A 17536-nucleotide genomic window follows, 5' to 3' on the forward strand; every position below is an offset into this window, starting at 1 on the left:
CGTATGTTTTTGTAATTTGAAGTGGTTTCCGCGCCTAAAAAAATGCTTTAAAGGTATTTTCTTGTTTATTAAGATCGTAGGAATGTTTTAAAAACGTTTAAAAGAAAAGTCCAGAAAGTTCAGAAATACCGAAACTATAAACACAAAATGACAGGTTAAATCGTAGTTATAATAGTCAATCAGCTGCTCAAAGTATTATTATCTTTAAGTGTTGCCAACCTATTTCCAATCGTACATGGATTACGTGCAGAACCACGATGTTTTGTGTTGTTTTGTTGGAATAATGATGTGCGGCAAAGTATAAACCGTACGACAAAGTATAAACCGTACGGCAAAGTATAAATATGCAGCAATTAGCAGCTTTCTGTACTATAAACAGTACAAGGAAGCCAACTTTGTCGGGTGACTGTAGGAAAAATAATTTTCATTGGTTTTTGTGATAAATATATTTCTGATTTTTCTATTAAATTGTTATAACAAAGTACTGATAGCCATATTTTAGTGGATGAAAATTGCTAGTGTGTGTGTTTCTTTTAATAGCAAGTCTTATCATCCTTTTTTCTTGATGTTTTTAAAGAATACATTGTAACTAATTAAAAAAATCTTTTTAGTCTAAGAATTATTGTTTTATAAATAAAATCATTTAAAATATATGCATAAAGTGATCATTGGTTGCTGAGTGGTTTTGGTTCCTAGTTTGAGCCAACTTCAGGCCCACAAGGAGTCAAAAACAATCCCAGAATGTCGTTAACAAAGTTATCGAGCTTCAATTGATGTTTTTCTCCTTATAGGTCTGAAGATGGCTTAACTTAAGAGCTGAAACTATAACCCACTACAGCAATGAAGGATATTTATGCAGGTAAACCATTTTACGAGTAAACAAAATGAGAGATGTAAATCACGACTATATTAAAGTGGTCCAATGAGAGTTGATTTAGGTTGAAAAATCTGTAAATAAAAATAGCTGTTATTAAGAGCTTTTTCCATTTCTATCGTACAATTTTTCATGAGTTAAATACATGAAAAAATATAAAATTTTAAATAAGACTATGTGTAAATAATGTATAATTGTACATTTTCGGTCTGTTACCAAAATGCAAAAAAAACCCTTTGACCCGTATTTTTCTATCAGAACTATCTTTTGCACTACTTACATTTCACTATTATAGGTACCATATTTTTACCACTAGTGGTAAAATTTAGACAGTTTTGTTCAAAGTTACTGTACGTTATCAAAAGATTCAAGGACATTATTAAGGTTTAGTTTAAAAATTACAGTAAGTTTGTAGCTACAGGACAATACATCTAGATAAATACATGGGCAAACACTAGGTATTACATAGGAAACTGCAGTTAATTATGAGAATAAAATAGTCAAAAATTGTTAAAAGGATGAAAAAGTTGTTGATAAAACTAAAAAGACTTACCAATTAACAAAAAGTTTCTATTGGATATGCAATGAGTTATTTACTATCCAACCCTATAAATATTGTAATAAGCTATGTATTATGAAGAATATTTTCAACATATTAAATGTTTCAAAAGAGTTGGATATAAAAAGACTTTCCAACAGCAACGACAAAAATAATAGAAGGGACACACAATATTTTGAATTCTGAGGAGTTGTAAATAAAAAATTAACATTATAATTATGGTAATAAAACTCTTAGGGCATTTGAACAAAAAAATCAATAGGGATGTAAAAACATAAATGAATCTTTCAAAACCTCATGTTGTAAAAATAAAATATTCTATTATAAAAATTACAACTAAGTTACAATTAACACATCCACTGATCAATAATCAAAAAAGGTTTGCGATCCTAGAACACCACATGAAGAAAAATAGGTGCAGGAGAAAGATAAAGACGACTAACATCAAAAGCAATTGAGACAGGAGACGGATTCATGCCAATCAACGACCGGAGAATCATGCGACGAGGAGACATCAATTCTACCAAGCGACCAAGTCCCCTGATATACAATGAACATTTCAGCAAAGATTTTGAATGATTTTTTTGGAATGAGACCATAAAAAACCGGTTTAGTGTTTAGACTATTTTTTATATTGCAAATTGCAACCATGTAAAAAGTATGAAAGACACAGTTGTGATTGGTAAATAGAATTTATAGCAGTTCGTCAAAACTGAACCCATCTATACTTGATCATTGGGCTTTTCATAAATTCTCGCAAAGTAAACAGCTGGTCTTAGTAATAAAGCTACTCAAATTATCTCCCTCCATAGTATTTTTTGGGTTGAAATATATTCAGTTTTGTTCCCATCTCAATCGGTAGTAATATATAAATATTGTAATAGTGTATATCAGAGAACTCGTCAGTCGCCTACAAAACATCTCCGAGGACTCACACGATGATTTTGCTACACTCCGAGCATTTCGGCGACTCCGGCACAGGCCCTGCCGAGGCTGGATAGTGATCGACCGGGGAGCAACCTCCCATCTGCTGGGCCATAGGGGTCAAAGGTCGAGGGGAAGTGGCCCTTCCCCCAACCATGTGGCTGTGCGAAGCGTAGAATGTCACACTGGACGGCCGCACTACAATCAACAATAGCTGAACCAGAGAAATACTTAGCTATCAACTGAAGTCTCCCGTTACAGCTAGCCTCCTTCCTAAACCTGCAAAGTCATCACTAAGATCTGAGAATGGTAGGCTGCATGGGTGAACATTCAAAAAATGACTTTAAACAAGTATGTTGACAAAAAAGAGCGCTTGTGTTTCATTGAATTCAAGTGTCATTTAAATGAAGTATCTTTTTGTTTGTGAATCCCTTATTTCGGTCAGGTGCAGCATTGCGCGATGGTTTTTAGCACAATAAAGATCGTATTGAAGAGTATATAAGAGGTTCAAAGGGGGGGGAATGGTAACGAATACATCAGCCAAAATGACGCTGAGGGACTCAAATATTCCAATATTTTCAGCGAAAACACACTTGGAAGACTAATTGAATGCGTATTATAAGTGCACATCTATTAAAAACAAGAAAACACTAGTAAATCACTTTCAGACTAGCACAACTAAAAGACCCAAACAGAGTTAACAGTCCTAAGCAGTCTGATATTACAAAGAGATGATTATTCTGATACATAAGGAAGGTTTAATAGTGATACTGATGTAGGAGGTTTAATACTGACGTCTGTTTTACCCTTGTAGTGTTCAGGAATTCAAAACAATTCAACTGAAATAAAAAAATTATTGGTTTGCCCAGAAGGTGAATTGCTGCAAAGCATCAGAAACGTCAGCCACTTTTTTTGCCAAACAAACAATAGGATTATCTCTCAAAGAAGAACTTCGACGACAACAGTAACATTTTTAGAAACAGGTTGAACATAACTTGTTCTCAATGAAAACAGATACTTCACTGTACTGTGGCACTACAAATCAATGAAACACTCCAAAAACCACACGGAAAAAATATTTTTCCAATTTAAAATAATACCATTCAAAAACAAAAATTTCTGTTCACCCATCCATATCTCCACCCGCAGAACTCTGTTGCACTACTTACACAATGAGTCGTTCACAATCCGCGCAGATGTTCTGTCCGGGTTGTAGGGGTGCCTGTGAGCCAGTCGTAGAGGGGGGTTTGTTCTCGGGTGCGGCCACATGCTTGATGCCCGACACAGTTACGGGTGGCGGAATCACCACTCCCCCACCCACGGGTGTAGTGGGCTCTACTGCACACAAGACATCACACTACATCTACGGGGAAGCCTTCAATTTGGCAAGTTTCTTAACAGGCAACAAAGGAAATTGTAAAACAAATTCCAATTATTTTATGAAATAAATCCATCTTAGATGTAAATTTGTTCAGTGTGTTTCAATTGGTTAATAATTTCATTGTTTGGATTTTTACCCTTCAATTCTAGTGACGTGATTAGTTTGTTTCTCTTAATCAAACACAAGTCTATCAGCTTGAAATTTCAAAACCAACTTGAATTCTCAATGGTCAAACTATGAAGTTACCAAATTGAAACCTTAACACATCAAAGACTTCCAAAACACAACATATAGCTCCATCAGTCTTGGAGTAAGAAGAAGAATTGTAAAGTGACTCTAGTGTTGAGTAATGTAGATCAGTGTCTAAACAAATTTTAAAACCAAAATTTTCTTTGTTTTTTTTATTAACTACTTTTAGATTGGTTTTGTTCATTACAAAATTGTAACAAAACTGTACTCAATATTTAACTAAATGAAATCTTACGCTTTTAAAATGAAATACTTAAAACTTAACAAGATTTAAACCACCCACATCTCTTCAGTAGTCCTGATAAGTCTCTATAAGCAACATATAGTTAAGAGGGCAACTAACTGCGTGCTGTGAATAACACAGTTTTGAGCCGTAGGAATTCTAAATTTCACAACTCAAAAAAAAGGTTCAGGATGAGCAACATGTGGAGTGGATCCTGAGTAATTTGTTAGAAGTAAAATCAACTACTTGAAAAATTTGTTCAAACTCCGCTGTAATTTTTTGTATTTTTACACAGTAAAATTTAAATGTTTATCTGATGATTTAACTTTATACAATTTTCATTTCAAAAACAATTTAGATAAACAAAAACATTTATCTACATTGAAACAAAAGCCTGTATTAGATGATGCTGGTAAAAGAACGTGGAGAATATTTTGTTCTGAATTTTTATGTTCAAATGTAAACAATGTTAAGAGAATCGTGAAACAATTAATTGGGACAGGGCAAGAATTTTGCAGCAGTTTGTAAGCATTGATAGACTGCTGCGTCTAATATAACAGAACAATATCTCGCATTCCCAAGGTATTACCACGGTTCTTCCACGAGTTTGGAGAATATTTTCCGGCAAACAATCCTGGTTGGGCTTGTCGGTTGCAGGGAACCAGGCCATCCTAAACATACTACGCAATATTTACTATTTTGTTCAAATTTATAGAGTTGAAAAATTCAAATCTTTTGGGGAGAATGCAAGATGGAGGAGAGCCATATAACAGATTGTGATGATAAATTTGTTTACAATAATTGTGAACTGATGCAAAAATAAATAATATTGGCTTCACACACATACTATGAGAGTAGTGAAAAATCTACTCGTGATTCTATATAGTTTCAATATCTTTAATACTCAACTAAGAAAATTTACGCAATTTCACCTTTCTCATTTACAGGTAAATCTATCTCAATCATCAATAAAGTTAATTTACAATATATTCACTTTAAAACTTTAGCACCCAAAGAAAATCTTTTAACAAAATTCACGATTCATTTTTCCATATTTTCCAAAATTAAATCAATTTCATCTAAATACTGAATGCCGTACAGTGAGACTAACCTGGTTCAGGAGACCTGGGCTCATTATCAATTTCCTGCACCATTTTCAAAACTTCGCTGTGCGATGCATCAAACTTGGTCTTCTCGTTCTTCATGAAGTTCACACTGTAAAACATAATGTATAACTGTTGAAAAATTGTTAAAGTTTCTGTGGCTGAATCTCAAACACTCTCGTGTCCCAATATTATTCTCAGATTAGCCCAAGCACTTAGCCTACTACTCTTTGGTTTACCAGAACGGAGTTGGTCAAGGCTACGTGTAATTTCCTACTTTGAGAATGTCAATAGGCAGAGCCAAAAAGATTTGATTCCAAATCCATGTCTTCTCTTGGCCATTAATTCGTTAGACCACAGTATTTACGGATTAGAGGTTTGGCAGCTGTGTAAGATGGATAAAATAAGCTTCTTAGATTCTTTAAGGTAGGGTATATCAAAATAGGAAAAATATTTAATTCAATTAAATTTACAGTACCGTACTTGATGAGGATACTTAAATTTTTATATTTTTTACAATTATCTTTTCTAACAAATTATGTTTGACAGGTAAGCCTACCAAACTTGAAACTTCCATTTACTTTTAATTAAGTTAGCATGTTAGCTTTGCTTGTTATCAGTTTCACCCAATTGGTTATTAGCTTTTGATTGTTTCTTGTTTTGTGTGTCCTGTTTTATTTTCTTGAACGTACATCATTCACCAAGGATACCTAGATCATTCTGAATATGCTTCATTCTTTCCAAGATGCCTTTTTTGATTGGCTGCGCCTGATCCACCCTATTCCTCACTCATTTGAGAGTGAATTCACCCCAAGAAGTCTACTTTTATTTACGTATGATTGATTTACCCTATGCTATATAAATTATTTTAGTGTACCTTATTTCCCCAAAAACCCTTTATATTTACGTATGCATGATTCACCCAAGGATATATAAATTATTTTAGTGTGCCTCATTTCCCCAAGAACCTGCTCTTTCATCTAAGTATGCCTGATCCTCCAAGAATCCTTTTTATTTTGTTTATTTTGGAATTTTTTTTTTTTTGATACACCTAAAGATACGTCAATTTTTTACCATTAATCACACAAGAATGCCTTACTTATTTCAATTTTCCTTCAGCACCCAAGAATGTGTAACCTTTTAACTTGCTGCATTCACTTAACGTCTTAGTCAATATTGCTCGCCTCATTGGCTTTACTCACCCGAGCACGCCACCCGCCAGCACCTCTGCCTGAGCAGACAGAGTCTCAGCGATGTTCTGGTCACTGTAGAGACCCACTGGGTTGTTATACTGCTTCGATGCTATCGACTTGACACGTTCCGGGTCGACTCCGACACCGTTGAGCTGGGTACATCATTGGTGGTTATTGCAACTGTTACTTACGGTACTTAACAATTTGCAATATTAAACAATCAATAGTCAAAGTTAGTCAAATTAATTAACCAGTTTTAGTCAAAGTGTTGATTGTAGAACATTATGGGATTTATGGTTGCAGCATAATGAATTCAGTTGCAAAGAAAAATTAGAGTTCATGGAAGTGCATAAAGAAATCATTATGATTCCTGAAGAGTGTATTTCAATGATTTTCCAGGGAAAAAGTTTTTCAGGGGACATCCCTGACTTGGGCCCAATGTCCATGACACTACCAACTGAGCCACGGACTCACGACTCATCAAAATCGGTACACAGGTGTAGTTTGTAGCTCTAGTAGTAGGTGTAGTTTGTTGTACACAGATATCACTTTGAAACCTTTTTTCTGGGCTCAGGAGGACCCAAAACGGATATTTCCACCCAAAAATCAAGCGACAAAATTGTTGTGAGACAGTTTATTTCATAACACCTGTTAATTTCTATTAATTATTATCATATGTTTATTTGTTATTCTATGTTTGTATAAAGGTAAATAAAGTTAGTTGAGTTTGAGTTATGACATAAAACAGTGCATTCACTTAATTCTTAGTCAAATAGTACATGGTGGCAGCGGTTTAGAGCTATGCCTCAGAAGAGAAATCCAAGAAGGATACAATCTGACTATGAAGATAATGAAAATGAAAGAAGCAGAGAAAATGAATACAACAATTCAACTAAGAAGTCAATCATTGTATCAAACACTCATTCAGTAATTCAACCTCCAGCTAGTTTCTCCTTTGTACCAGCAGATTGGACAAGATGGAAAACACGATTTCAGAGATATCGGTCAGCATCTGGGCTATCTGAAGAGTCTGAGAACAAACAAATCAACACTCTTATATACACATTAGGTGAGAAAGCTGATGAGATTTTTGCATCTTTTAATTTAGCAACCGAATCAACGCTAACATTTGAAGAAGTCTTAGATTTATTTGACAAACATTTTATTCCACGGAGGAACTTAATTTTTGAAAGAGCAAAGTTTTTGAAGAGACAACAAAAAATTAATGAAACAGTTGAAGAGTTTATAGTTAGTCTCCATTCCTTGGCTAGAACCTGTGACTGGGGTTCACTTAATGATGAAATGGTGTTGATGGTACTAATACTGGGTTTAAATGATGAAAAACTTAGTGATCGCTTGTTGCTAGATCCCGAGATTAATTTATACAAGGCCATTACAGTAATAAGACATGCAGATAACGTAAAGAAAGAGAAGGCAGATTTATGTGATGAGAAAAGAGTTCAAATTGAAGCAACTACGTCATCGAGTTCAAACCAAAATCAAGGATATAGGTTTCGTCAAAAGAAACAAAAATACCCAGCGCAATGTATCTGGTGTGGTTATAAACCGTCTCATCCAAGAAGCACGTGTCCAGCAAAAAGCGCAACATGTAACTTATGCAAAAAGATTGGTCACTTTTCGAAGGTCTGCAGATCTAAAGAAGCACAGGAAGTAACTGATGAAAATGAAGTAAGTGAACTAGGACCTTCAAATAATAAAGTATTCATAGGTACACTTGGGGATGGGTCAAAATGTAAGCCCTGGAAACTAGAATTACTATTTGAGGGAAAGCCACAAACATTTAAAATTGATTCAGGGGCAGATGTAACAGTAATTCCCCCTGGCATAGTTGATCCAAGTAGGATCCAGCCGACTCTAGTTGAGTTGTTTGGGGCTGGTAGAACAAAATTAGAAACTGTAGGTTGTGTTAGAGCAAATATCCAATACAGAGATGTTAAAATAAATCACATGGTATACGTAGTGAAGGGACTCATGACACCCTTGCTTGGTCGTCCAGCAATACAGGACTTGAAAATTTTAACTTTTGTTAATTCAGTTGCAGAGGTAGACAGTGACTTTTTTACCGAATACCATGAAATGTTTAGTGGTCTGGGCGTCATTCCTGATCCCTACACAATAGCACTTAAGGATGGCGCAAAGCCATACGCAATAACCACTCCTAGGACAGTACCTTTACCCCTAATGTGTCAAGTGAAAAAAGAACTAGAAAGTATGGTCCAAAATAATGTAATCACACCAGTTGAGCATGCTACTGAATGGTGCTCAGCAATGGTAGTAGTGCCTAAATCTAATGGAGATGTCCGCATATGTGTTGACTTAACAAAGTTGAATGAATCCATCCAGCGGTCTTATCATCCGATTCCCAAAATTGAAACGTCTCTCAGCTCAATTTCAGGAGCAAAATGGTTTTCAAAACTTGATGCAAACAGTGGTTTTTGGCAAGTCCCCTTAAATGTAAATTCCCAGGATCTAACTACTTTCCTTACCCCTTTTGGACGTTTTAAATTTCTCAAACTTCCATTTGGAATCACATCAGCACCTGAACATTTTCAGAAATGCATGAACAAAATCTTAGACAACCAGTCAAATGTCGCAGTCCATATGGACGATATTCTGATTTGGGGCAAAACGAAAGAAGAACATGATACAGTTGTTCGGCAAGTACTTGAAAAGCTTAAAAATGTAGGAATGACACTTAACAAAGACAAAACTGAGTTTGGGAAGTCAAGTATTAAATTCCTCGGGCATTTCCTCTCATCCGATGGAATTTCTGTTGATAAGGAAAAGGTTTCCGCCATTCTCAAAATGGACTGCCCAAAAAACGTAAAAGAACTTCAAAGGTTCAATGGGATGGTAAACTTTCTTGGTAAGTTTATTCCTGACAAAGCTAAGATTTTGGCCCCAATGAATTCACTACTTCAAGCTAACGTTCCATGGATATGGGGTCCAGAGCAGGCGAAGGCATTTGATGAAATAAAACTCATTTTGACCAACTCTCCTTGCCTAGCTATTTACGATGTAAATCGGGAAACAATTATCTCATGTGATGCCTCGCTTCAAGGACTAGGATCAACTCTTTCTCAAGTTCAAGATGATGGTTCTATACGACCAGTATCATTTGCATCCCGAAGCCTTCTTCCTTCTGAAAAAAACTATGCAAACATCGAGAGGGAGGCTACAGCTGTTGCTTGGGCATGTGAAAAGTTTCAAGAATTTATTATTGGCAAGAGAATAACAATACAAACAGATCACAAACCACTGCTTCAAATTTTGAAGTCCAAACATCTTGATGATTTGTCTCCAAGAATTCAAAGAATTCGATTGCGTCTCATGAGATATGATTTTTCAATTACTTATATTCCTGGAAAGCAGCTTCTAGTTCCTGATGCTCTTTCAAGAGCACCTCTCCCATTTTCAGGTACTGATGACCGTGAGTTAGAAGAAGAAACTCAAGCGTTTGTTCAAATGGTTTTGTCATCCATCGATATAAACGACTGCATAGTTGCTAAAGTATTGGAGGAACAAAATAAAGATCCGACTTTACGTGAACTGAAAAAAATAATCATCCAAGGTTGGCCTTCTAAGACATCATTGCGAGATGACCTAAAACCATACAATTCAGTTAAGGATGAGCTAAGTGTTGATAATGAGATGATACTACGAGGTTCAAGACTTGTAATTCCGCCAGCTCTGCAGTCTTGGGCACTTCAAAGAGTACATGAAGGTCACTTTGGAATCACCAAGTGTCGTTTACGTGCAAAAGAGTCAGTCTGGTGGCCAGGAATTTCTTCAGCCATTGAAAGTATGGTGAAATCATGCCCTACTTGTATTAAACATTCAAGGAACAGTCATGAACCATTGCTTCCCACACAATTCCCTGACAGGCCATGGAAAACACTTGCGATGGATTTGTTCAAACTTGAAGGCGTTTGGTTTTTGACTGTGACAGATTATTACTCCAGATATTTTGAGATAGCTGAATTAGAGTCATTAACATCACGAGAAGTAATAATGAGATGCAAAGCCTTTTTCTGTCGACACGGCATTCCAGAAGAAATTAGGTCTGACTGTGGGTCTCAATTTCAAGTCCTTGAAAATTCAGATTTCAAGACATTTTCCAAAGTTTATGGCTTCAAGCATGTAACAAGTAGCCCAAAATTTTCCCAAAGCAATGGAGAGGCTGAAGCGGCAGTGAAAATCGCCAAAATGATTCTAAAGAAAAATGTGGAAGACCCTTATTTAGCGCTTCTAGCCTATCGAACGACACCCCTCTGGAATGGGTTCAGTCCCTCTCAGCTTCTTATGAACAGGCGATTACGGAGCACATTGCCTCAGACAGGACATTTGCTTTGTGGAAAACCAGATCTAAAGGATCTTAAAGGGAGAGAAGAAAGATATCGTGAGAAGTACAAACACAACTATGATAGAAGGCACAAAGTGCAAACTCTCAATCCTCTTCATATAGGAGACCCAGTTTGGATTGTGGACCTTAGAAGACATGGCAAGATTGTGAAAATCCTGGACAGCCCTCGTTCATATATTGTTGAAACTGATAAGAGGAATGTGAGAAGAAATCGATTCCACCTCAAACTTGTCCCTTATTTAAGAGAGGAAAACAGTGAACAAAATTTGTCAGCGAATACACATCAAACAGAACCATACAACCGTCCAAAGAGAAACATACAAAAACCAAGCTGGTTGAAGAACTTTCAAACTTAAAAGGGAGGATGTTGTGAGACAGTTTATTTCATAACACCTGTTAATTTCTATTAATTATTATCATATGTTTATTTGTTATTCTATGTTTGTATAAAGGTAAATAAAGTTAGTTGAGTTTGAGTTATGACATAAAACAGTGCATTCACTTAATTCTTAGTCAAATAGTACAAAAATACTTTCTCCATACACCTAATATAGGAGGAGACAGTGAGTAATATATGTTTAGTAAAACTAGATACCAAACTAAGAAGGATTCATAACAGTTGTTTACCTACCTGAGGAGAGAATGGCTTGGCTGGTGTGTTGTAGCCTGGTATGGCGGGGGCAGGCGGACCCTTGTAGGCTAGGGAGGTCTTGGTTACGGGGGCTGGGGCACCACCGACGGGGGATGGTGAGGGAATGTTACCAACGGGGGTAACACTTGGCTTCCATGTACCCCCAGGGCCCCTGAACAGACAATTAAATAAGTGTTTTACATAAAAAATTTAAAACTTTGTAAATTAAAAATCAGAATCAAGTTCAAAACTTTAATTAATATCAGTGATGTTTGGATGTACCAGAAAAGTATGGTATGGAGGAAACACGCTTATGGGATTACCGTGCGCTTTCAGCTCTGATAAGTTGTGCAGGAAATATACTTGTGACGAACAAGGAAGAGCCTGAACGGTAAGCACTATGCTTAAATTCCTATCGCACAGTGAACAGGGACTTCCTCCATTGTAAGCATTGTAGTACATGAGGGTGACAGGTATGGTGTTTCAATTTACTCTAGTCACTAGCACTAGTGCTGGACACCACTTAAGTGTACCATTAAGTGTGTCCTCTGTATCTTACTTCTCTGTGGATTTACCACAGTGCTAGTGACTAGAGTAAAGTCGAACACCATACCTTTCTCTCTCATGTACTACAATGCTCACGGTAGATAATTACAGATAATTGTAGATAATTCCTTCTGTATGGACCAGGTAGCTAATTATTTATTAAAAAAGGAGATAGTTGTACAAACCTTCTATATGGACCAGGTAGCTAATTATTAATTAAAATACCCCCGCCGCAGCAAACCTGCAGACTTAGCGAATTTCCATTTGCCTGATTGGATTTAAACTAAATTGTCTTCTTAAAAATATCACATTTATTCCCTATTTAAACAGAATTAGTTTAATGAGTACTTAGGTTTGCTGCAACAGGGAGGGTAAAAGTTTTTTTTAAATGTAAAATGTTAAAAGGTGCTGTGGTTTAGTAGGAAGAAATTATTGTATTTTCCAAATTTGATCAAAATATGTTCATAAATAAGCAAACTTCAACAGTTGACTTATTCTCCATAAGAATAACATGGGAATTTTAAAATTACAATTTTTTTGAATTTTCTCTGTAACAATTAGGCGCATAATAACGCTTCAATATACTAAATTATTTGTCTTTTTAAGCTCTACAAAATGGTTTAACAAGAAATTGTGAAATTTTCTGTTTTTAGGGTCAAAAATGGGAAAAACCTATTTTTACCCCATAAAACCCCCCATAAACCCCCGTTCCCATAGTCCGATCATGCTGGTTCGCGAACTCATTCAAGTTTATCCCGCCTTACACCTTCAAACCAAATTTTATCAAAATCCGACAAAAATTACTCAAGTTATCGTGCGGATGGACATATATATATATATATATATATATCTATATATAGATATATAAAAATTTGAACGAATGGTGTTTTTGGCCTCTGGGGACATCAAAATGAAAAAGTAAATCGGTCCCGGGCTTAGGTCTTACCATGAGACCTACGGTAATAGCTACTTCCCTATAGGGAAATTCGCTAAAAGGAGATAGTTGTACAAACCACTCACATAGTTTTGAGGTTTTTGTTCGTTCTTAAAAAAAACTTCAATCCACAAGGATCCAAAGTAAATAACTATTGGTTTGCGAGTCCAACATAAATGGGAGAATTTTATTAAGTTTAAAGGAAAATTTTAACTAGCTTATTCAAAGAATGTTATCAATCTATTGATAGGGTAAAACAGTTTTAACATTTAACTACACCCGCTATGAGAAGTGAACCACAAGACAAGCTGGAAAGCAAACTGCATGCCAAGTTCATAGAGCTATAAATTTGCAAACCTTGATTCTTAAAATAGCAAAGTTGTGTTTTAAACAAAAATATTTCCCATCCTGCAAGGTAGGTTGTAACATTCTGAAATATTTTGGGTATGTTGTGTAAAACACAAGTGAACTGATGGCATGAAGCCAGAGCCAGAAGGTCTGAATTAGCCAGAGATTGCGGCAACAGCCAACAGCCAAGATGACCATATGTTGAATTTACAAGGATTATACATCAACATACTACAGAAGATCGTGTAAAGGGTGATTTAAATCAGAGGTTTGCTGCCTTACTTAAAATTTGTGGTTTTAAGTTAGAGTTTTGAACATTTTACAAACATTTCGATGAGTTAGGGCCTATTTAACTCATTAACACTATAGATTTAGATGCAATGCCTTTACCATTAGCATTACCAATTGAGATGGGGATGCCACCTTTGTGCGTATTTTTACCCAAATATGAGTGAAAGATGAGTGTAGAATGCTGTGAGATGATCCGTGAAGCTTTGTTACTGACTAAGATCAGCTGTCTCATTGGCCAGGATCATTTATTTAAAGCCAAACGATAAGAAACAGCTGGACCCAGTTTCGAACCATTAAAAAGATAGGTACTGACTTTTCTAAGGATCAAACAGGCAACCTTCTGATTGTTATAACCACTCAGATACCCAGCAGGTCTATTTATCAGTGAACAAGTTAAAGCAAAAGTTCAACCAGCGAAAGGGGCAAACTGAATGAATACTAGCCAGTGGCCTCCACAGTCTGCATTCTTGGCACGTACTAATTTTGGTCGACACTTGTCATTCATAAGTACTGTGTAAATTTTAACGTTTAAGTTTTTAAACTTGATAAAACTGGTTCAGAATCAATCCTGCTTGAACTAAAGTACCTCCACATATTTAAAGGTTTTAAGGTTAAGTACCTTCAGATTTAAAGGTGAGCTTCATCAGTTGGTTTAAAAATTCATATCGAGGTTTGCAATAACATGGGATTAGGGATCAAGTTCAAGGAGATTTGTAAACAACTTGTTATTAAGGGTACCTTGTTATTGAGTTTCAAATTGAAATGTTGAACACTTCCTGTGTTGTACTGACCTAGAGACGATGATCTCCATGCTGTTGCCAGCTTTGACGATGGAATCCTGTGCATCCTTATGTCTCAGGCTGTACACGTCTTGTCCGTTGACTTTGATGACAGCATCTGCCACCTGTAGGCCAGCCTTCTCTGCCAAGCTCCCTCCATTCACCTAAAACATGATGAGGGATTGATAAGAGTACAGTAAGTAAAAGAGCCAAACTTCAAACTTTAACCGGTACAGCTTTATTCATAGATCAACAATAATTTCGCAATGGGGCAAAGAAAAAAATGTGGATCTATAAATCTACTGAAGAAAAAAATCAGTTACACACTTACGATGCAAACTATACAGGCAAATCTCAATCATACTTATTGCTTATTTTAATGAACATTAGACAGTAGCCTTGGATGTAGACATGCCATCGTAATGGACCAGCTGTTGCCCGGTCTTTATTCAAAAAGAACAGTTGATTGAGTCACTTTCAGAGTGTATTACTGTTGAAAATCAATTTCTCTCCCGGTTTTGATACTTTATTCATTTATGTGGCATAAAGGATGGAGTTTACAATAAGTAGTCCTTTAAGTTTAGTTTATATAAAGTGTAAGAATTTTACAGAAATCAGTAATTCACCTCGAGGTACTTAAATGTATACCTCACTTTTATTGAATTAAAACATGAGATTTGAATAATATTATCACATGTGTTAACACAATTCTTGAAAAACAGCTGATGACAAATCCAGACTAGATTAAAAATGATGTGATGATAGCAGAGCAAATAGCCTTGCACTGATATGGTGGTCAGAGGTCAATTAATTGGTGGCAACACCAAACACTAATAAAACGCTATCCATTATCTCGGTGATTTAATAGTCTGTGACATTCATGATGCCTGATGACTTCTTAGCCTATTTTAAAGAAATGTGATAATTCTTATCCTTTTCCCTAATGGTAATAGTTGCTTTAAACTTAGTGAGCACGCAAAAAGAATGTGATTCTTAAAATGTACCTAAGATAAAAGTTACAAATACACAATGGATAACAGAAAATACAGGGGTAAACTCAAATTACCACTTGGTTGAATGAAGCACATTTATTTGTGTACTTGAGTATATTATTAAAATGAAAGGGAACGTAAATATTACAGTCTTTTCTTTACCGTGAAAATCAAAGAATGTCCAAAAGCTTCACCTTAAAACTTACATAGCGCGAGCTAACTTAAGTACATAAATAGGTTACTTAGGTGTTAGTAAAGTTTATGTTTTACCTTAGAACACCTGAACCTGAATCATATTATACTCAAAATACCCCCGCCGCAGTAAACCTGCAAACCAAGCGAAATTCCGTTTGCCTGAATTAATTTGAAATTAAATCTATTTAAATAACATTAGGTTTAACGAGTACCTAGGTTTGCTGCTACAGGGAAGCTAATAAAGTATGTTTTTTTATTGAAATTATAATTAGTAGCTAAGCATAACATAAATAAATTTACCAAGTTTGATCAAAATATTTCCAACAAGCAACTACAACATTTTACAATATTCTCCATAAGAATAACATGGGAATTTTAAATTTGCAATTTTTTTCCGTAACTAACCAATAACTGTACCGGTAAAAAAACACTTTAAGATACTAAATTATTTGTTTTTTAAGCTCTTTAAAATGGTCTAGAGAGAAACTGGAAAGTTTTGTGTTTTGAGGGTCAAAAATGAGAAAACCCAATTTTTATCCCAGAAAACCCTGTTTCCTTGGTCCGCTACTCTAAAGGGAAATTTACAAATACATATACACTTATAGATACCCCCTGTATTGTTACTATATTGTACATTACATACAGACTGATACATATTGCTGAAATTGTTGAAAAATATACTTCCCTACTAATAAATAATATTTTGTTGAAAACCAAATTAAAAGTTCTCATTCCCCTAGTATGAATGTTTGACAACGATTGGTTATTAGGAATTGGCAAAGAAGAGTGAGTGATAAATTCACCATTCAATTGTTTGTGACAAACCATTACATTTGGCTCAACATTGGGTATTGTTGTCGTTTGATTCTACTGTTGTACTTTTTTACTTAGCAAAGAATATTCATAAAGCGATACAATACATGAGCTGCACAGTTTCAAATGCAATACAAGATATAAATCAGTTGTAAAAATCCTGGATATGAAAGTGTGTTTTTTCCCATACTTTCACATCCCTAACTACTGAACTATTTTTCCTAAAACTCTGAACAAATATAGCCTGTATGCTTAAGTATATAATAAGCTTATTGGTATTGTTATGGGAGCGAGCGTATCTAGTACTAGTATTAAGAGTGTGACACTTCGGTTCGCTGAGGCCCTCAGTTCAAATTCCGCTAATCACCAAATGCATTTTATCCAAGTGATAATGCCCTCACACTCTAGGTCTAAGCCATCAAAAGTAATGTGTAAAACAGTTCGGGGCTTGAGTTAGCGTCCTTGGGTGTGAAAATGTGGGAAAACTGGTATTGTTATAATTTGATTTAGGACTTTGCTCAAAGACTTTTACTTGTATGATTCCAAGTCAAGCTAATGGAGTATTTTATTCAAGCAGTGTTTTGATTGGGTTTTGAATTTACAGCTGGTGCATTGTTTCAAGAAGGGAGGCGAAAAATCAGCTGATACCAATTATTAATTCTTCTGGACTCTTAGTCGTTATCCCTTGCCATCTAGCCTTGACTACTATGACAGCCTACTTTCTTCGTAAGTTTTCAATTCCAATATTATCAGCTATGAGATGGGTACGCCACCTGGGTGCATATATTTGAACCCAAGAGTGCAGAATGAAGTGGGATGCCTTGTGTAGCTTCTTACTGACTAACACCAGCTGTTTCACTTAGTCAGGACCATTTATTAAAAGCCCAATAATCATAGATAGTATGATGTTGAAATAAACAGGATACTCTACTTCAGATATACTGTCAAGATGGCTTTCACTTGCAGGAAGTGCAATGATAACATTTGTATCTTATCAACTGTCTACCACTTCCACAGCCAGTCTGCACTTCAAGTGTTTTAGTGCTATTGCAGCACTTAGTCATATCTGTATTGCCTGCCTAGAAATGGCTGGACTTAGTAGTACCTTCAGCATCCA

The 17536-nt window shown here is 35.7% G+C and overlaps 1 protein-coding gene across 4 annotated transcripts in view; it reads right to left on the bottom strand.

Moving 5' to 3' along the window:
• The window catches only part of LOC128987729 (PDZ and LIM domain protein Zasp-like), a 76523-nt gene that overhangs the window by 21927 nt on the left and 37060 nt on the right, over positions 1-17536 (bottom strand). For 2 of the 4 annotated variants that reach the window (XM_054408732.1, XM_054408729.1), the window contains exons 2-6: positions 14432-14583; positions 11522-11693; positions 6516-6658; positions 5322-5425; positions 2369-2555 (exon numbers count right to left, since the gene is read on the bottom strand). In XM_054408732.1, coding sequence (XP_054264707.1) covers positions 2369-2555; positions 5322-5425; positions 6516-6658; positions 11522-11693; positions 14432-14583 — 758 coding nt within the window. Of the gene's footprint in view, positions 1-2368; positions 2556-3526; positions 3696-5321; positions 5426-6515; positions 6659-11521; positions 11694-14431; positions 14584-17536 lie in introns of all 4 variants that reach the window. The other 2 variants (XM_054408731.1, XM_054408730.1) reach the window with 2 other exon arrangements.

The sequence above is a fragment of the Macrosteles quadrilineatus genome, unplaced genomic scaffold (genome assembly GCF_028750875.1).
Source record: "Macrosteles quadrilineatus isolate MER2022 unplaced genomic scaffold, UCM_ALF_1.0 Scaffold_2__2_contigs__length_208266976, whole genome shotgun sequence".
Lineage (NCBI taxonomy): Eukaryota > Metazoa > Arthropoda > Insecta > Hemiptera > Cicadellidae > Macrosteles > Macrosteles quadrilineatus.